The 21,294-nt window shown below is 33.2% G+C and overlaps 2 protein-coding genes across 2 annotated transcripts in view; one reads left to right on the top strand and one right to left on the bottom strand.

The window, feature by feature from the left end:
- The window catches only part of LOC144553212 (protein ACCELERATED CELL DEATH 6-like), a 4,939-nt gene extending 865 nt beyond the window's left edge, over positions 1-4,074 (bottom strand). Inside the window, exons 1-5 of the mRNA XM_078301311.1 lie at positions 3,951-4,074; positions 3,189-3,505; positions 1,627-2,176; positions 709-803; positions 6-532 (exon numbers count right to left, since the gene is read on the bottom strand). Coding sequence (XP_078157437.1) covers positions 6-532; positions 709-803; positions 1,627-2,012 — 1,008 coding nt within the window. The 5' untranslated portion in view covers positions 2,013-2,176; positions 3,189-3,505; positions 3,951-4,074. The remainder of the gene's footprint in view (positions 1-5; positions 533-708; positions 804-1,626; positions 2,177-3,188; positions 3,506-3,950) is intronic.
- Positions 4,075-6,656: 2,582 nt separating this feature from the next.
- LOC144553213 (protein ACCELERATED CELL DEATH 6-like) lies at positions 6,657-16,063 on the top strand. Its single transcript, XM_078301312.1, has 5 exons — positions 6,657-6,867; positions 7,129-7,716; positions 8,523-9,055; positions 9,771-10,241; positions 15,923-16,063. Exons 1-5 carry the CDS (start codon positions 6,657-6,659, stop codon positions 16,061-16,063), a joined length of 1,944 nt encoding a protein of 647 aa, XP_078157438.1.
- Positions 16,064-21,294: the final 5,231 nt, after the last annotated feature.

Here is a 21,294-nt window from a genome sequence, read left to right on the forward strand (position 1 = left end):
AATACGAATGTATATCCTTGGTCCACCTCTTTTATAGCAAGATCGACTGGTGTTGCACCATCCTTATTCATGATGCTCGAGTACACCATCTTCATTGATATTAGAAATCTCACAATGCGGTATTCTCCTCTTTGACTAGCTAAATGAAGTGGCGTGTTTCCTTCATAATCCCTGGCATTGAGCATTCTCAAAAAGGTGTGACTATGACGAATACTACCAATTATGTTTCCTTTTCCACTTAAAATGGCAAGCTGAAGAAAGTTTCTTCCTTCTTTATCAAGTAATTCATCTGAGTCGGGAAACTGCTCTATCAGCTCCTTAATTAATAATGTTCTGCCATACTTTGCAGCTATGTGTATTGGAAATAACCCATCCTTGTCTGCCATATAAACTGCTAAAGTCTCATGCTGCAATAAGAGCTTCACGGTAGCTAGATTTCCTACTGATGCTGCATAGTGAAGGGGAGTGCTTTCCAAGTCGTCTACCTTAGTTGCAAGTGATTTGTTCCATTCCAAAAGTGTGTGCGTAATTCCTGTGTTGTTAAGGTAGCAATCAAGGAAAGGTGCTAGAATATGTAAATCACTCCAGAATAAATGAATTTTGTTACGAATTACATGTTACATGATTAAGGCTTGCATAAATATTGGCCAATTTGGGTCAGATCGGTTAGTTTTGGTCAAAATCTGTGGGACAAGAGCTGATTTTTACCCGAGAATTCATTTGAGAGATCCTTTCCGCAATAATCCATCAAGGCAGTGGCTTCATCCTCGATACTTTCCAGCATTGACCACAGTGGAACACAACTGCAACGATCGTAGAGCAAGAACAAGAAATAAAAAAGGGGGCGTGCTTTAGTTTAAGTGAAGTTTTCAGTTTTTAATAATTTCTATGAGAAAAATCGACACGGTGTGGGGTATAATTTTTTATCCTCAAAGGCTAGTAAGCGAACAATGGTATCAATTTAGCAGTTATATATCGTATTATTTCCGATTTAGATAGGAAAAGTTGCTTTTTTTCTGATCAAAACCGTCTGATTTAAAACAAACATGTCAGATTAAGCTGCAGCTGTCATCAACATATGAGTTATTGACGCTTTCAGTAAATAAATCTAGTGCATTTGCTCTAGACCGAATGATCCTGACAAAAAAAAAACAGGGTCCTCTCCTCTTATTCGGATAAGGAAGAGAGGAATGAAAAACAAAGGCATCCATCTAGGACGGAAACAGGACAAAATAGCTATATTATTATTTTAGCAAGGCTATGTTCATAGACCATTCTTTTTCTGGACAATATGATATAAGTGTTTTATCATAAAAAGGGATGGTTCAGATTAGATTGTTTAATTACTTCTATAGCTACTTGATCTTTTAACATTGTATAAATGTCGCAGGTCAATTAATTGTTAAACTTTGTTTTTGTTCAGGGGATTTAATAATGCCAATGCATTTTAATGTTAGTCAAATTCTTTGACAAACATACATATTCGTTTAATACTAATTTTTGAATATTTTTTATGCATTTAAAGTCTTAAACAATTAAAAACTTTTATGGTTTTGGTCAAATAAACCTAATAAAATCATGACAGAAAATTGGCCTAATAAAATCATGACAGACAGCAACACGTACCGGCATTTTCTAGCACAGCAGCGTGTAGTGCAGTTTGTCATTTTGGCCCTGCAAAGGATACCATGGATGGCTCCTCTTGTGAAGATTTTGACTATGTTAAGCATGTTCATCATAGTTGCCAGGTACAGAGGAGATACCCCTTCAGTGTCAACAATACCAGTTAAGCTAGGTTCAGAAAGTATAAGCTTACCCACTATATCCCTGTTACCAACTCGCACCGCCTCATGCAGTGCAGTCTCACCGTACATATTTGTTGCTGTTGGAAGGGTCTCCTCTCCAACATGATGCTCATGTTCAGCAAAAGATATCAAGAGGGAAACCATTGTATAGTTTCCGGCCTTTGCAGCACAGTGGAGAGGCGTCTCCTTCAACCTATTGCGTAACATCAGCAAGGATCTGTTTCTGATGTAGACTTCCTTTGTGAAGTCTACATATTCTCCTTTGGGGTGCCACGTGAGGCCACGGCTTGAAGTAGCAGCAATATGTAATACTGTGTTATCTCCAATTGTTACTCTTTGTAGTGGATTAGGTCCATCCAATTGTTGCAAATCTAGCACAATCAAATTTGCGGTTAAAGATATACATAATTAAGTACATGAATTTAGATCTTGAACTCATTCCAATAAATCCCTATGTTGGTCAAAGCCTCAAAGGCAAAGAGTCTCGAGCATTATTTTGACTCAAACACAGTTTAAAACAAAGAATTATATGCTAAATTTCTAACAAGCAAAGAATAAAAATTGCACCTTTTGACACCAGCAAAGAACAATATCAGAAGTATATTATCTACTTTTCAAGTAAGATATTTCAAAAGCTCAATTTACTTTATAGTTTATTATTGTAAAATATTACGAGTACGTCATTAAGAAAATTACCACTATAGATTAAACTTGTTCACTTATCAGTTATAATGACAATGGAGGTTAGTTAAGGCAAAAGGGACATCCTACCAACTTCCCCAATGATCCAGGATCTGTTTACATTAATCATATAATAATCTGTTTTGTTATTTGGATGATGAAAACATGCTCTGGTTATTTTATTGTATATATGCTGACTTTCTCTACGTATTGCCTCATGGGCGGCATATTTTTTTAATTTATAGACCGTTTAAAGGAGCTTGATGCTCTTAGCTTTCGTTTGTCAACTTATAGGCTCTTTTCTGGTGATATATTATTTAAATGCCAACTTAACTGTGTTGCTCCAGACTAGTGTGAAGTTAGATTCCAAATTAGGTATAGATATAATGAGGACCTTTTATATTTGTTGGATTGAATATATCTGTGATATCTGAACCTCCTTTTATCACATCAATTTAGGAATGAAGCTAGTTAAAATTGAGGTTGCTAAGTTTAGTTTGCTTCCTATTCTATTGCTGTGAGTCTGTGACAAAATTATAAGCTCAAATCGTGATGTTTTGTTTGGAAGGATTAGATGAGTTGACAAAATTGCAACACCGATATGTTTTGGTTATGCATACATTCAAAAGAATTAAAAAAAAAAAAACAATCTTTATAAAAGAAAACAAGTTATCTTATCAAAATTGTGTTGTTGAATTTCACCCTGAGATTGTAGAAATTCTTTCAGAAGCTTGACATCTCCTTCGACTGCAGCTTTGTACAACTTGGGATGTATTGGGATTCGTCAAGGTCGACTCCCTTCTGGGGCATCTCCTGCACGAGGGCTTTGTGCTTCTGCCACTGCACCTTTTATTTCCTCCAATGGATGTGCAGTTGGTGCTTGAGACCCAACTGCAGTTAATCCGTTAGATGTGGTATGGGGAATGTTTTGCACAACATCTCCTAATGCTTGTACCAGAGTGTCAGATGTGGTATGGGGATTAGTTTGTACCACTCTGTCATCAACAGCTGATGAATTTCTGATGAATAATGGCAAAGTCTGATAAGAGTTATCATTTGAATTAGTTATTGACACGGGGGAAGTCATTTCAGAGCTTGCTGTGTACAGAAGAATTGGTAAATGAGGTTCTAATTTTGCAATTGAAAGTTTGGTTGTATAAAGAAATAAGGCCAATTCTGGAGCATATAGTTGGTACAAATGTGACTTGAATTGAAAATAAAATATGCGCCAATTGAAATATAATATGACCATCCCATACATCAAAAAGCAACTAGGCGCAAAAGAAAAAAAATATAGCTGGTCCAACATGCCACCTTGGCACTCAATTTTTTAATGGCAAGAATTTTGATTATATGCTAATTTTAATGGGGAATCACCCATTTGATATATATTTGAACTTTTCCAGGACTGTCAATACTGATTTCTTATCGTTTATCCATAGAAGAGTGCATTATCTCACGTACCTGACTCAGGTGGACAATATTGGTCCGGTCCGTGCTTTCCAGCATTATCTGACGTACCTGTCAAACATGCTGTGCCTTGATGGCACACAAAACAGGTTAGGCGTGCCATGCCGTGCCATCAGACTGGCGGATCCTTTCCTGATTCCCCTCCCCTCCTCCCGTGTCCCGTTCCCACCCAGACTCCTCCGGGTGATAAAGACGATCCCCGCCTCTCTCTCCACCTCCAGGTGATGACAACAGCGAAGCCTCCATCCCTCTCTCACTCCACAACTCAGCCACCTCATATCAGGCATTTCATCAAACACTAGGCGTGCAAAGCAATTTACACCAATAACTCACTCAGGTGTTTCATCAAATACTTGACGTGCAGAGAATTTTACTCCAGCCCCGGCCTCGCCGACTCCAGCTCTGCCCCAGCTACGTGTCCATTCGTCCAGATGTCTACAAAACTGCCCGTACTTGTTCCTGTGGCGTGCCCGAATTACCTAGCCCCGCACAGCCGCACTCGACACGGATCAGTTTAGACCGAGCACATGCAATGATCGCGCGCCTTGCCATGTTGTGCTGTGCCGTGGGGTTGCATGTCGTGTCTGTCAGACGCATGCCGTGTTTTATTTAGCAAAGCACCGTTAATTCCCATTTCTCTTGACTCTCATTTTAAATTGGATTTTAATTTTTTACAATTCTCTGGTTTAGTCAGGAACAAAGACAGTATCTATCTTATGCATGAAACATAACAGTTCGAAATATGAATAGAATTTTTTTTAATATTAAATATGTAAGAGCATCTACATCCCTGAAACTCTTTGAGTTTCTAATCTGATGTGGCAGTTTCTAAACCAGTTTCAGAGATGCAGATGAGTTTCTTATTTAGCAACTTTGCTCCAAAGTTTCTTAATAAGAAACCGTTTATAAACTCTGACGTGGCCAAATAATTCGCTGAAATTCTTTTCTCTTGTAATTTATTTGCTGATGTGGCAATTAAGAAACTCTAATTTTGAGTTTCAGGGATGTGAGGGTTTATAAACTTTCAGAGATAAAGTTTCTAAAAATTAGTTAACAGTTATTTAGAAACTCCAAGAGTTTCAGGGATGTAGATGCTCTTAGATAACTTGATTTTTAATTTTTATTTAAACTTTTCCATAAGGCAACAATATTTATTTATTTTTGTAAAGAATGATTTAAATGTCTTTATTTTTTTATGCTTTCATTATATTCTAATTTTTAAAAATTTATTAACTTAAAATTCAAATTTCAGATTGCAAAATAAAACCATGATCGTGCCATGCACCTTCGAATTTTTTTTTATTTAAATGTAAAAAATTCGGCCGTTCGGCCCGTTCCTCATTCCCACAAAATAACATTTGAAAAAAAATATTAAGTCAAAGCACGATTTCCTAAGTCAAACAAATGGCACTGTTGACTCCAGGAATCTTTCAAATTTGTTTTAAGATGCTTTAAAATAGAATTCTGAACTTCTTCCAAGTGAAGTTCAATCATTATATTGCTAATTTTTAAAAATTATTTAATTTTAGTATTTCACTTGTTAATATAGCATATTATGATATATAATTTAATCATTTAAAAAAAGTACATCTATTTCAAAAATTCATCATTTAATATCCTCACTGTTTTACTATTTCACTGCTCATATAGTACAAGATGTATCAGATGAACAAAGAAACATGTAAATAAAAAAAATGTTCAAGAGCTATCACATGTCTCCTCTCATCTACAATTTACCTCTCACTCCACATACAAATAAATTTATAATATCAGTATTATATCCACCAAAATTTCAAATTAACGGTGCCCAATTTTTTGTTGAAATGTTATTTACATTTTTTTTTTCAAAGTAGTGATTGAGAAAAGAGAATAAATAACGCAGCATCAATTCAATCCGGATTAAATTGTCTATAATTTGTTGTTGTGGGATGAAATCCCCGGTGTATATATACCTTCAATTGAATGAAGTCTAATATCTATAATGAAATTGATTGTTATTAAGGAATTGGAAACTTTTTTATATGTATATTCATATTATTTGACAGTAAATACTTTTCAATCTAATTAGAAACTAGATTTCTTTGACAACAAACATATATCGTAGATATTTTTGAAAAATTCCTTGGCAGGAGCTGCCATATATAGTAGATATTAAACTGTGTATGTTACCGATCTAATTCAAGACAAACAAATTTGTGGTATCGTGAGAAAGTTCTACAAAAATGCCCCCAAATTGAATCTGTCATATATAGGTAACAATTGTAATCCTTCAATGTATATATACCATTAAATATAGATTTCGGAGCTTCCAATAATTTGTTACAACGGATTTTCAATTGCATTGATTTTCTCCCTGAGCATCTTCTCCACATTGACTATAATACGAAATTTGAACCGGAAACCGGTACATTGTGAAAAAAAAAAATCCCATAAAATTTGGAATCAACTCTTGTAGTGTTTGCGATTGGTTGCATATTTAATTTCCAAGTGGAGCCAGGTAATATATTTGCATGGGAGATAGTGTCTGACAGTCAGTTTATATATTGAAGTCTAACGGAACATATTGTATATATGTGCATTTTGCACCAGCTAGCTAGCTAGCTATATAATACTGGCAAACCATCCATCAACAACAAAACTAAAAAACCTCCCTAATTTACCAGTTTAGTTTTGTTTCGGCCGCGCGCAAGGTCTCAACAAATGAGTTCTTTGCAGTCACAAACCAATTTATCTGATAACTTACTTCATGTGGAAGTACGTATTGATCAGGATTCTAGTAATGAAACAAGTGGAGAAGATCCTGTAGGAGGTGAGGAAGAAAGCCCGCCTCACCGGATGACAATAGATCCACAGCTGTACAAAGCTCTCGTTGAAGGGGATGTCGGATATGTCACTTCTCTAAAACCTCAAGGTCAGATCGGAGATCAATCCCCACCAAAACAGATCGTTATATAATTAGGATAGAGGATTTTTTTTTTCCATTAATGTTTTATAATTAATACAAGTGCAAAAATTTATATTAACACTTATATATTCTTGAGTTGATTCAGTCATTGATATGGTAAAATCGATCGAGATTGTAAATCCTGCCATACAAACTTGTTGGTATTAGTCCAATCGAGACTAAATTTTATTTGCTTATTAATTATTCTAGATATATCTTTATAAACAGTAATTAATTTGATTGTGCTAGATTTGCATCAATTGGATGGAGTAACACTTGGAGATAACACAGTGTTACACATTGCTGCTTCTTCAAGCCGTGATCTCACAGACTTTGCAAAAGCAGTGTACGATAAAAACAGATCCTTGCTGATAAAACCCAATAGATTAAAGGAAACACCTCTCCACTGTGCTGCTAAGGCCGGGAACTATACAATGGTGGAGAAGCTTATACAACTTCCCCAACCTGCACGTGCGCAAAATGGAGAGAGGTCTTCTTTTGAACTTGATGCTCACGAGCAAAGTAGAGAGGGATTTACCCTGAAAACCCTTCTAACAGTAAGAAATATGCATGGTGAGACCGCACTGCATGAGGCAGTGCAAATTGGTCACAAGGATATGGTGCAGAAGCTTATAAATTCTGAACCTAGCTTAACTGGTATTGTTGACGCACAAGGTGTATCTCCTCTGTACCTGGCATCTATGACAAATGCGCTTAACATAGTCAAAATCATCACAAGAAAAGACCAATCCATGGTATCCTTTGCGGGACCAAAAGAACAAACCGCACTACACGCTGCTGTGCTAGAACATACCGGTACGTATTGTTCTGTCATGATTTTATTAGGTCAATTTTTCTTTCATGATTATATATTAGGTTTCATTAGACCAAAACCATAAATGCTTTTAATTGCTTAAAACTTTAAATGGTGAAAAATATTCAAAATTTAAATTAATCCCCAGAAGTAAAACAATGTATATCACCCGCAAAATTTAAACAATGCTAAAAGATCAAGTAACTGGAGGAATAATGAAACAATCCAAGTTTGAACGATCCTTGCTTATGTTAAATCAGTTATATTAGAAAAAGAATGGTTTACGAACACAGCCTTGCTAAAATAACAACAAAAATATTTTATCCTGTTTCCTTCCTAGATGGATGCCTTTGTTTTTCACTACTCTTCCTGATCCAAATCAGAGGACCCTGCTTTTTTTGTCAGGATCGTTCCTGATCCTAGAGCAAATGCATCAGATTTCTTTACTGATTACATCAATGACCCATATGTAGATGACATCTGCAGCTTAATCTGCACAGTTCGATTTTACAATCTAAATAGGAAAAATAGAAGATACAGACTGCTAAATTTACCCTTCCCTGCACTGTGTCGACCTTTCTTCTAGAAATCTTGAAAAAACTGAAAACTTCTCTTAAATAAAGCATTTCATCTCTTTTATTTCTTCTTCTTACACTAAAAATCAGGGCAGTTGTGTCCACCTATTCCGACCCAAACTAACAGATCAAACCAAGATCGGTCGATCATTAAATTTGAAAAAAGATTCGATTTATTTTGGATTCATTTATACATTCTAGTCCCTTTTGTTATGCAAAATCCTTAATAACAGGCATTACGCTCACACTTTTGGAATGGAACAACTTACTTGCAACTAAGGTAGACAACTGGAAAAGCACTCCCCTTCACTATGCAGCATCAGTAGGAAATCTAGAGACTGTAAAGCTCTTATTGCAGCATGAGAAATCAGCAGCTTACATGGCAGACAAGGATGGGTTGTTTCCTGTACACATAGCTGCAAAGTGTGGCAGAGCACTGATAATTAAGGAGCTGATAGAGCAATTTCCCTACTCGGATCAATTACTTGATAACAAAGGAAGAAACTTTCTTCACCTTGCCATTGTAAGTGGAAAAGGAAACATAATTCGTAGTATAAGTGATAATTGCACCTTTTTGAGAATGCTCAATGCCAGGGATTATCAAGGAAACACACCACTTCATTTAGCAAGTGAAGTTGGAGATCTATACTTTGTGCGATTCCTGATATTATTCAAGGAGATGTGCCCAAGCATCATGAACAACCAGGGCCTTACACCAGTTGATCTTGCTATGAAAAACACAGAACAAGGACTTATGCACAGATTGGTACGATTTATGGACTTTTTTTCATTTTAATTTTTCTTCCTCTTGTCAAGATTTTTTTCTTGTTTCCTCACTAAATAACACGCACAATACTTGGTCGAGAAGATAACATAACAAAAAAATTCAAAATACTGCAATCTTTCATCTGGCATGATGATGTTGTTGTGCACAACAAGTCTCCGATAGTATGCTTCTCATGTATTAAAATTTGATATATAATTTGAAGATCAAATATTTCATTGATTGATCATTCTCATTAATTTCTGACAAGGATTTATATAGGATAATTAGTTCTTAAAATATCTCCTAATTATTCTACTAGCCGTTAGGCTTTCCTATTACACCAATATCTAATCCAGCTGATCAGGCTTTCCTATTATACAAAAAATCTAATCCAACAATTTGATCCTTATTGATTGGATATTAATGTGAATGATATTGTAATCTTGGAGGGACTAAATGATAAATTTCCTATGATACTGCTATGTCTCTCCAACAACACTCCAAGTCTTACATATCCAATGATGTGGATTTTGTTATTAATCTGTAAACATTATGTAACAAATTGAATTAACGTTTTACAACCTTCAAGTTTTTAAACAATCAATTGTTTTGTATAAAAATAGTATATTATTTTTTTATTGGCAAATAAATTTAAAAGTAAATTCTGGTTTGTCATTTTTTATGTTAATTAGTTTACATTTTGTTCCATCTTCAGAACGTACATTACAATCTACTTCGTCTATTGATGTGGGCTGAGGGACTTCCCAGTGCCCATCGACTAGACCGTGTGACAGTTGATTTAGGGCTTCCCGAATATGACAAAGACAAAGAGATAAAGAATGCTGAAAGTGTTACCCGTAACTTGGCCATTATCTCAGTGCTTACTGCAACAGTCACTTTTGCTGCTAGTTTCACAATGCCAGGCGGATATAGAGCTGATGAAGATCAACACATAGGCACACCTGTTCTATCTCAGCATTATCTTTTCAAGGCTTTTACTGTTGCAAATGCGATGGCGTTTGTGTTATCTATCTTAGCCACATCATGGCTGATCTACGCTGGGTCAAGTAATGTAGATTTCAAGCTTCGGATGAAATGCCTCATCTTTTCAGTACAGATGGTGAAAATTGCTACTAAAGCCACAGTCTGTGCATTTGCTTTAGCAATAAGTTCAGTGCTATATCAAGTAAATATGACACTAACCATACTGATATGTGTTGTGACATTCGTTATACTTCTATTCAGCAATCCGTCTTTCGGAGTGTTTTCACTAGCAGGACCAATAAGGAAGCGTCGAGGGTGGAGAGCATTTTTAAAATCCGTTAATCCTCTGACAAGGGAGAGCGTTGATGTGGGACTTGGGCACAAGTTCTCTTATATGCTCTTCGAAGTTAATGTTGGAGTAGGCCAGAAGTTCTCAGTCATGATCTTGTGTCGTATATTGCTGAATAGTGTCTTGTTCGCCATTATCTTTTTATTTGCTTTAATTTGAAAATTAACATACCAATGTAACTAGTGTCATGGTTTGGTAGTTAGATGTAATTGTATTTTGTGTCTTTTTTCCAAAACCTTGTACCATCTACTCTGTTTTTGTTTATACTTTACGACATTTTTCCTGTAACAATTATGCGAGCCTATAAGATGGATTACATTTCCTTAGGCTTATATCTTCACTTCTAATGGTCTCTCGAATGTGCCCCCATCCTTCAAAATTTATTCAATCAACAAAACATAATGGGTTCTCGACCTCATATAATAATAACCTACACAATTAGTTTATGGGATCTATTGAAGATATTAAAAATATTGATCAATAGGATCTGAGCCCATTAGAAGAGGCCCATATCTAGTCTATAGTGAGATTACCAGTAACAAAACAATTTTATATATGCTCAATCTCATGAATCATGATTCAACGCAAAGCAAGCTACTTATAACGTGAGGGCACATGGCTTCCTAAATCAAGTCAACTCCCTTGATTAAGCATGAATCAAATTTCTCAACTTAATCATGTTAATGCATTGCTAAATGTACTCCGTGAGCATATATGAATGTGTAAAGATGTGTTAGATAGAATGTGGAAATTTTTCGTCTGATTTCTGGTTTATGTATTTTTCTCTATGGTCCATACTCCTTTTTTTTCCTATTAATCTATGTTTTCACAGACAAAAGAATGTATTTTTTATTATTTTGGTATTATTTGACATTTTATATAGCACAAGTTGCATAATGGAAATCCAATATTGTTCATTAGATCTTTATAAACTAATTAATACTAGAAAAGAGAACAAAAACGCACAGCATTGCATCTTCATTTAGTTGTGCAAATTTTTTTATCCCTGTGCTGATAGTGATAGATATATTATTTTCTTGTCAACTGCATAAAGTCCCATATGATTGAATTAATTAATTGTTTCTTGTTGTGGACTTGGACCTTAAGAGGTTGGTTCACTATGGGCAACATGAAACGCGGCATCAGCATCATTATATTTAATTATCAAATTAAAAAGGACTGCTTTAATTAATTACTATGTGGATCAATCAAGATCAGAGTTTTTATTAGCTCTGGTGTTAAAACTATGACAGGAAGTTTACTTGCCACCAAAGAAATTTTCAAGGAAAGCAACATAATGATTTTTCTCTGTGAGAACTGAGATTTTTTTTTTTGTAAGCACATGTTGAACAAGGTGTATGGATCTAAGTTTCATTTTTTTTTTAATTTATCTATTTGTACTTGGTGAAATTTCAAATCCTGTTATTTTATATATGAGAAAATTATTCTTATTTGTTGACAAACTGATGGCGCTAAGCCAAGCATAACCCTAGATTAATTAGTAGTTAAATACAATGACAATTGACAAATGAAGTCTCAATTCATATATTCGTATCTTTGATTTAATTTATAGTGGACTTCTAGGAAAATTTGCTGTGCAGCAGCCAGCAGAGAATACAATATGTTTTCATGAATTAATTCATCAAGAAATGTGATCTAACTTTTCTGGGTCATTAAACTATATGTCCCAAAATTATTCCACTTGTGTTTGTTTTATCTTATTTAAGTAAAAGTCAAACTAATATCTTCTGTCTTACAGCATAGCACAGCATGCATTTTATATTTTTTTAATTCTATATTATTATCACTCTGCCTTTGTACCTATGCCAAGATTTACAACCTCCAATTCAAGCTGATTGGAGGGCTTTTAAGGAAGTGTATGAAATTTGGAGGAGTTTTAAGGAAAATAGTGGTTTTGTTTGCCAAAATGACATCGCTGATAGACTCGTCAAAAAATACAGCAAGGAACAATGGAATCACACTGGTTACACATATCCAGTTCTGAATTTTTTATGATTTTCATATTTTTTTTTTTGTAAGGGGGGCTGATACTGTCATACTGATTAGATAGAACTGATGTCTTTGAAGTTTTGAAGGGTATACAGAAATTAGAAAAGTCTTGGAGGGTATATAAAAAAATTAACCCTTTTTCGTATACTTTTTGTAAGAGGACTGATACAGGTTTAGATAGAGCTGAGATGTTTCAATTTCTATTTTACCAGTATCCTGTATCTGTAACTGCCTACGGGCGTTAAAAAAAGAAAAAAGGAGGTAGGACAAGTGGCTGAAAGAAAGAAATTATTATAATTGAGAAATTAAAAAATAAATCTTATTGGGTTCGTGTATTGATTGAAAAAGAGACAAATTAGACTGGGAACTCACCGATAACCAATCAAAATAAATTTACTTAGTTCGATTTATGTTGAATAAAAAAAGTATATTGTTCGATTTACTTAGTTCAATACTTCAATTTGATTTAAGGATGACGGTTACATTTTTAATTAAAAAATATATCAGATAAACTGAGTAAATCAAATGATGGTTCCATTTTTAATTAAAAATATATATTAGATAAACTGAACAAATCAAATGATGGTTCCATTTTTATTCTATTTAATAATTAAAAATAAATAAACTGAACAAATCGAATGAATCAAAATATTAGCATAGTATTATAGTCTTAATACCTACATTATTATCTTAGTACATCCAATATTGTTTTAAATTGAATATTTTATACTGATGAGTTGGTTAAACCGAATTCCATTGGTTTGGTTTATGTATTTGTGCCTTAAAAATTTAGTTGAACAAATTTTAGTTCGATTTGAAGTTTTGAACTGAGCCAAATGAATGGTCCTACTTAATTCCCCTTCCAATTGGTTAAAAAAAACTTAATTTATTTGTTTTCTATTTTGCATCCTGAAACTTTGGATTTCATCTGCATACAAGTGAAAATGTACACATAAGAAGTAGGGGTGAAAACGGATCGGATATGGAACGGATAGTGGTAAAATTATATCCATATCTCTTTTTAATTTTTCAGATACAAATGCGGATTGGATATTAGATGGATACAAATACTAATTGAATCGGATATTTACTAAAAAAATATAAAAAAATTATTAAAAAAATACTAAAGTTGCTAATATATATCTATCTAATTATAGTGGTGAATAACATAATATTTTTATTATATATATTAAATTATATCATATATATATTTTTTATTCGGATACAGACAATTGAAACATAAAATCATATATGTATTCATATCCACACTGATATTTGAATATTGAATATCCACATCTAATTTTTCAAATACAAATCAGATATTATCCATATCATTTTCACCCGTAGTAAGAAGTCACGGCATTAAACTTTTTTTTCTGTAGATATATTAGAAGTGACAGCATTAAATTAATTTTTTTTCTCTAAATGAGGAGATATATTTCTGTAACTGTGGTGTTCTTATTTTTATTTTTTTTTAAACCTTCGCAAAAGCTGCAAAATTATGAGGAGTCGAACTCTCGATTTTTGGGTAACCAACAATCTTAGGACAAAAATCGAATTCTGGATCTTTGGATAACCAAGTTTTAAGACTTTTTTTTTCTAACCAACTAGTGTGTTCTTGAATGCTACAAAATCGCTAGCTTTTTCTTTATTTTTAGGTTTTCCTTTTTCTTCTCTGATCAGTTGTACTATATAAGTTTGTTTACATAATGAAATTTTTTATTTTAAATAATTAAATTGTCAATTGGTAATCGCTAACTAACATTAAAAAAAATTATTGTTTTCTCTTTTTTGCCAATTTTCAGTTGTAAAATATATAATCTTCTATTAATTTCTTTTTTTTAATTAAGAATAAGTACCGGTACTTCTAAAATGATAACAAAAAAAAATGCCTGAAATCTCGCAATTATATATCCCTTATCTTTCAAGCAACAAATTTTTATAAAGAAGCCATCATGCATGTGATATTCCACTGGCAGGGTTCTGCCTTCACCTTATGTATGGTTCAATCAATCTATAAACTCGTTGAAAAATATTTTAACCCTCAAATTTGACCAAGACAACCTTCGGTAGGTATATATTTTGCATTAAGAAACACGCCTTATTTTCTAACCATGTAAAACATTGTAGTTCCAGTAAAAGTGTCGCCAAAGAGGAAATAAATCTGCTGCGATCCAATAGAATTTCAGGGTCCTGCTATTTCAAATCAAACCGTTAATCTTTTGGAATGCACGAATCCCCAAACTAGTTAGTTTTTATGCACGAATCCCAAAACCAATTAACAGTTTAATTTGAAATAGCAGGAACCTGTGATTCTATAGAATAGAATTGCAGTAGATTTATTTCCCGTCAAAGAGACACCATTACCTGCCTAAGATATATCATATATATTTTGATGAAAAAAGAACAGTATAATAATATATGTGCATTTGAACAAATTATTTCAAATATCAACCAAGAAAACACACACACTCAAATATCTAGACAATAAAGAGGAATATATGCTACAGTGGAAATTACTTTGTTGATGTTTATCCAGCCGCAAAATTGCTTTGTCCTTTTTTATATACTTTGTTTCTTTCATTTTCATCCTTTATGTCTCTAGGGAAGAAAACTTTGTTAGTATGACTAGTCAAGCAAAAAAAATGACATGAAAGGAAAAGAAATTTAGGGAAAATATCAACAATTCAAAACCTATCCATGCGGACCATCTCCACTATAACAAGCATATTAATATTGAATGAATTTATACCGCAGATGGAGCTATCTTTGTACTGATATTCCCTTCTTTAAATATCTATTTTCTCTTTACTGTCACACCTTTCTCTACTCAAAATGATATATATATATTTGACTGAAAACTTTAAACTATAAAGACTAATTAAAGAGGATTTGATTAGATATCGCAAATTCGCAATTAATCTGTATACCTTAAAAGTTTGATGAAGACAATGACAGTGCTGGTGTTCTCGCTTCCTATCAAACGTACGGCTCAGATTTCTCGCTGGATTTGTTGTTGTACCGATTGAACAGTTGATTCTGTTGCCTCTGTGTGGACCACTAGATCATAAGGGAAATTTTACTAGCTCCATACATGTATAAAAGTTCCAAGTGTTAAATATTGATCATGTGGCACATATAAAAGTTATGGTTGTTTTTTTGGATTAGAGGATCTAAATAGTGGGCAAAAAAATGTTAATATCTCTTAATAATTGGGGTTCTTTATTAAAAAAAATAGTTATTTTCTTTATAACTGTTTATACGAAAAAAAAAATAACTTTGAATGAATGTGTTTATTTCATACTTTTCTTTTACGAATATCAAAGGAGCTGCTATTTTCATATTAATATTAGATATTGAGGAGGGTTCAAATGCCTCCATGTTTTTGTGCCTCCATCTTTCTCCATCATTTTCAAAGTTCAAACAGTCGATCCGAACCGCTCAACCTAACCTCCATACTAAAATATGTTTTGAGACCAAAATTTATATTTTTAGAAATTTTTTTACTATTTTTTTTTATCAAGGAAGATCCTATTCATGGTTTAGAGGGGTCAGACCTCTCTGACTATCTTAGAGACAGAGAGGAGATTGAAGCTATGGATGACGCCTTTCTGCACAACCCCACTGCCAACTCATCACTAGCTACAAGTTCGCTAGATGATTAGCTACTACCTATACTTTGCTTAGTCTGTTATGCATTTTCAACTCTATGTTTTGTATGTTTTGTATGTCATGTCATCCTGACTCTTAGTTGCTGATTAGTGTTGCTCATCCTCTGATTGCTTAACAATCAGATTGATAATTAGCCTATTAGCTACTGTTATGCTTTTGAGTACTGTAATTGCCAACATGGCACATTTTGTAAAGAACAATTTAGTTTCTAATGAAACTGGTGGCCCATGCCACTTTTATCAAAAAAAAATAGATGGTTCAGATTTACTGATTTTGTATCTATCTAAAAAATTACTAAAAAAATTACTAAAAATATAAAATTTGATCTCCAAACATATTTTAGTATGGAGGTTAGGTTGAGCAATTTGGATCGACTGTTTGAACTTTGAAAATGATAGAGAAAGATGGAGACATGATAGAGACACAAAAACATGAAGGCATTTGAATCCTCCTCTTTTATCAATTTCTCATATAAGTCTTAATACAAGCTGGCGCTTTATTATTCAAGTTTCACGCTTAACCGAGACAAGATGTACGTAGTATGACGACTTCGTTGATTTTTGTGATAACTTTTCTTTGAAGATATATAGAAGATTTATTTTTGTTAATTATTGTGAGATCAAATATAGAAAATTCACGAGTGATAAGATCACATGTGTCGTGTTTTTAAAATTATATAGGATGTCGTTCTAGTATACTATTGTTTGTATCGAAACATTATCATGTTAAATTTAGGTCAGTCCAGACAAAAGCAGCTAGAAATACTATATCACTTATCATGTTTTTAGTGAAATATTAGACAGATCATACCAAGAAGAAATTGAATAATAAATTTATAAATATATTATTAAATATAAAGATAGTTTTAACTTGACAGCCACCGTCAAGTATTAAATATATATATAGAGAGATGGGCTACGGTGAGTTACAAAGTAAAATACGTTTATACTTCACACAATATCTTTATTTTCAAAGTTCAAAACATCGATCCGAACTGCTCAACATGATCTCCATATTGAAATGTGCTTGGAGACCAAATTTTATATTTTTTGAAATTTTTTTACTATTTATTTTGTCACTTTGAAATATGAAAATCGACTGAACAGTAAAAATTTCTGAGGATGGTTCAAATGCCTCCATTTTTTATGCCTCCATCATGCCTCCATTTTTAAAAACTTTAATAACTCAAAATTTAAATTTTAAAATTCAAAATAAAACTGTTGGATATGAACTATATCATTTTATCTATGCACGTGTAAAAAATTATGGCATTTAAACTTGTTTTGGTTGTCATCTTGAGCTTGTAAAAATGTATACTAATGTGGATAATTTCTAGACGTTGATTTTTCAACTTATTGATTTATATAAAAACAAAATCAAAATGTGATAATTTTTTTATGGACACATAGAGAAAATAACATAGATCACATCTAACAGTTTTATTTTGACGTTTAAGTTTTGAATTTTGAGTTATTTAAGTTTTAAAAAATGAAGGCATGATGGAGGCACAAAAAATGGAGGCATTTGAACCCTCCTATATATATATATATATATAGGACTTGGCTACGGTGCTATGGGTAGCTAAGAGGCCTCCCGTGCTACGGCTCAATATTCGACTTTTGAAAATTCTAACGGTTAATCCGAACCATTCATCTTGTTCTCCATATCAATATGTGCTTGGAGATCAAATTTTACATTTTTTGGAAATTTTTTACTATTTTTTTAGATTTATTGAAAATCGCCGTTTTTCAGACAAATCTGGACCATAAAAAACAGCGATATTCAATAAATCTAAAAAAATAGTAAAAAATTTCCATAAAATGTAAAATTTAGTCTCCAAACACATATTAATATGAAGAACAAGATGAACGGTTCGGATCGACCGTTAGGATTTCGAAAAGTCGAATATTGAGCCGTAGCACGGGAGGCCTCTTAGCTACCCATAGCATATTAGCCAAATCCTATATATATATATATATATAAAGATAGTCTAACAATCAAAATTCACACAATTTAAGTATTGTTTAGTGTATGTAAATATCAGTGTTCTAAATAATGCACTATAGCAATGTAATAGCGGCGCTATAGCGTTTTTGGACATTGAACGCTACGTGTATGGGATAAAAGTGCGTTATTTCAGCTACGATCGCTTTAGTGGTAATAGCTGTCCGCTATCTGCGCTACACGCTACTCGCTATAGCGCACGCTATGCTACATAGACTTTTATATAAATGACCAAACTAAAAATTAATTTTAAAAATCAATTTTTTCAAGGTTCATATTAATTTTACTTTTAATAGGAAAAGATTGGTAGTTTATTCTATAATGTATATATTTTTTTAATAAAAAAATATATAATTTATACCATGATACTTAGGTTATTTTGAATGGAAAAAGATAGTTTATGGAGTAGAACTAGGGTGTTCTTAAGTTCACCAAGTTCTTTGGTGAACTCAAGTCTAAAACCCGTAAATCGGTTTCAAATGACGAATTCAAACCGTTGAAACCCGCCTACCTTACGAGTGATGCGTCTACATGTAAAAATTTTAAACATTCGAATTAATTTAGTATAAAGTTAATCGGTCAAAATTAGAAGGTTAATAAATTAATTTTAATGCATTCATTTTTTGAACTTTTTTTTGACCACTTGACTTTATATAAAATTAATTTGAATGTTTAAAATTTTCACATGTAGACGCATCACTCGTGAGGTAAACGAGTTTCAACAGTTCGGATTCGTCATTTAAAGTCGATTTGACAGGTTTTAGGCTTGAGTTCACCAAAGGGCTTGGTGAACTTAAGAACATCCTAGTTCTACTCTAGTTTATGATATTATTAGAGATATTATGAATAGTAATTTGGACTTTGTACTGGTTCAATATGAAAATTCTAATTTCTTAATTAATTTTGTATAACATATTGATCTATGAGACCTTATATAATGTTATTAATTAGTAGAAATATAAAATATAATTTTTTAAACAAACAACGCTATGTAAGATAGCTTATGCTATAGCTACACTATCTACAACAACTTTTTTTTTTGTAGCTTTTCCGCTATAACGCGATAATCGCTATTTAAAACCTTAGTAAATATAGAGGAGATGTGCATAGACCTAGGATTTTATAAATAAACTTTATTATTAATATAGCCATTAATGGTAAAATCGTTAACCTTAAAAAAAAGGTATTGTTTGATGAGGTCTCAGCAACTATAATTCTGTTTCATTCATAATTTAAGTCAGTTGATGTACGAAAAAATATGCATCAAATCTCAACAAAATTTAGACATCTATATTGTCTATAAAACTAAATTTAAATTTAGATTTTTAAAAATTATCAATATTATTAAAATAAAAAAATTCATCTGACCTCGTCAAAATATAATATCATCTTAAAAAAATGTGGTTCTCTTTTCAGCCGAGTGGGGCCCGGCTCCCATATACTTTTTTGTCATCTCTTGGAAGAAGATATGGGGGAGCGGCGTCCCAATTGCCTTTTGATGAGAAAAAAGTGATAATCCAACGCACGCCTCTGATAATTACATGGATACAGATATCTTTAATTTTTTGTATTCGTCAGAATATTACTCAAACGAGTCGGATAAAACGACTTTATCGTGGTGATGCTATCATTCATCCATCCTCTTCTTTTTTAGCAAAACTGGGTGTAATCAACCAAACACCAAGAACAACAATTGACCCTCCAGTGAAACATCAATGGAGAAGGGAAGATGACCTGGTTCTGGATATTGACGGAAAAAGCGACGGCGTGTGAAATTAATATTCCCGAATCTGCCCCTGCTCTTCTATCAAGAAATATTTATCAATTTCAAACGGAAAAGTTATTAGTCCAGGCCAATGTTCAGTTCATCTACAACCGTGCAAATATCGAATAACACCAATATAAAGGTAGCAATTATACAACTTTTGGTCGAGAACTCAAGATATATAAGATGAGGAGGGTTCAAATGCCTCCATGTTTTTGTGTCTCCATCATGCCTCCATCTCTCTCCATCATTTTCAAAATTCAAACAATCGATCTGAACCGCTCAACCTAACCTCCATACTAAAATATGTTTGGAGACCAAATTTTATATTTTTAGGAATTTTTTTACTATTTTTTTAGATAGGTACAAAAATACTGTTTTTAGATGGTTCAGATTTACTGATTTTGTACCTATCTAAAAAAATAGTAAATTTTTTTCTAAAAATATAAAATTTGGTCTCCAAACATATTTTAGTATGGAGGTTAGGTTGAGCGGTTCGGATCAACTGTTTAAACTTTGAAAATGATAGAGAGAGAGATGGAGGCATGATGGAGGCACAAAAACATGGAGGCATTTGAACCCTCCTCATATAGAGAAGATATTCATAGTTTCATACAGATTTTAATTTTCATTTATCCTATAATAAGGTTATTTAATAGTTGGAGGTTGACAACGCTGGACAAGTTTTTTTCTTCTTCTTCTTTTTCCCAATTTTCCTATTTTTTATCAATATTTTTCTTTCTTTACTTTTCATAATTTGTCTAACTAAACTTCTAAATTCAAACTATTAGAACTACCAGAACTAAAACTATCAGCCACATCGATTTAAATTAGCAATGGGTCCGTGTGTGTGTGTCTAAATAAAATAAAACGCTTGGTAATTTATTGAGTTTCACAAATATCCAGGGATTCAAAAGAAGGGAATATCACGTTATCATGAGTGCGTATCCTCTGAGATATCTCAACTTTTGCGTGACCGACGTGTCCGGTGCCTATTCAGGGTGATGTAGGGGGTCAGTATTATGTGTGCTTTGAAATTCGTGCAGAACGTAGTTAAACGGTTGGGATATTACATAAAGTCACGCAAAGTTTGAGATATCTTAGAGGATACGAATTCTGTTATCATCATATCATGTACCAACATCGATTATTCTGTCTGTGGCCTCAGCCATATAATTTTCAGTGTGGCGGAAAAGAGAATTCTAATTTTACTCTTCATCATGTTGGCCACAAAGACAATGCAACGGAACATCTCACAGTAGGAAGCAAATTCATCCTGTGGGCGTTGTTTGGTTATTGCAGCGGGGACCACGCAGCCGGCACACGCGCCACTCGCCTAGTCTCACCTTATCCTTTTGCTTTTCAATCGAAGCGAGTTAATTATTTACCCATTATTCCCTGATTCTGATTCGTTTTACAGAACGTTACATAGTTTATATTACGGAGGAACATAAA

The sequence above is a fragment of the Carex rostrata genome, chromosome 4 (assembly GCF_964058835.1).
Source record: "Carex rostrata chromosome 4, lpCarRost1.2, whole genome shotgun sequence".
NCBI lineage: Eukaryota > Viridiplantae > Streptophyta > Magnoliopsida > Poales > Cyperaceae > Carex > Carex rostrata.

Excerpts from the sequence above, each read along its gene's own strand:
- LOC144553213 (XM_078301312.1), top strand. The coding sequence starts at position 6,657 with ATGAGTTCTTTGCAGTCACAAACCAATTTATCTGATAACTTACTTCAT. Across the intron at positions 7,717-8,522 it reads TGCTGTGCTAGAACATACCG|GCATTACGCTCACACTTTTG; the intron begins GTACGTATTGTT and ends CCTTAATAACAG. Across the intron at positions 9,056-9,770 it reads AAGGACTTATGCACAGATTG|AACGTACATTACAATCTACT; the intron begins GTACGATTTATG and ends TTCCATCTTCAG.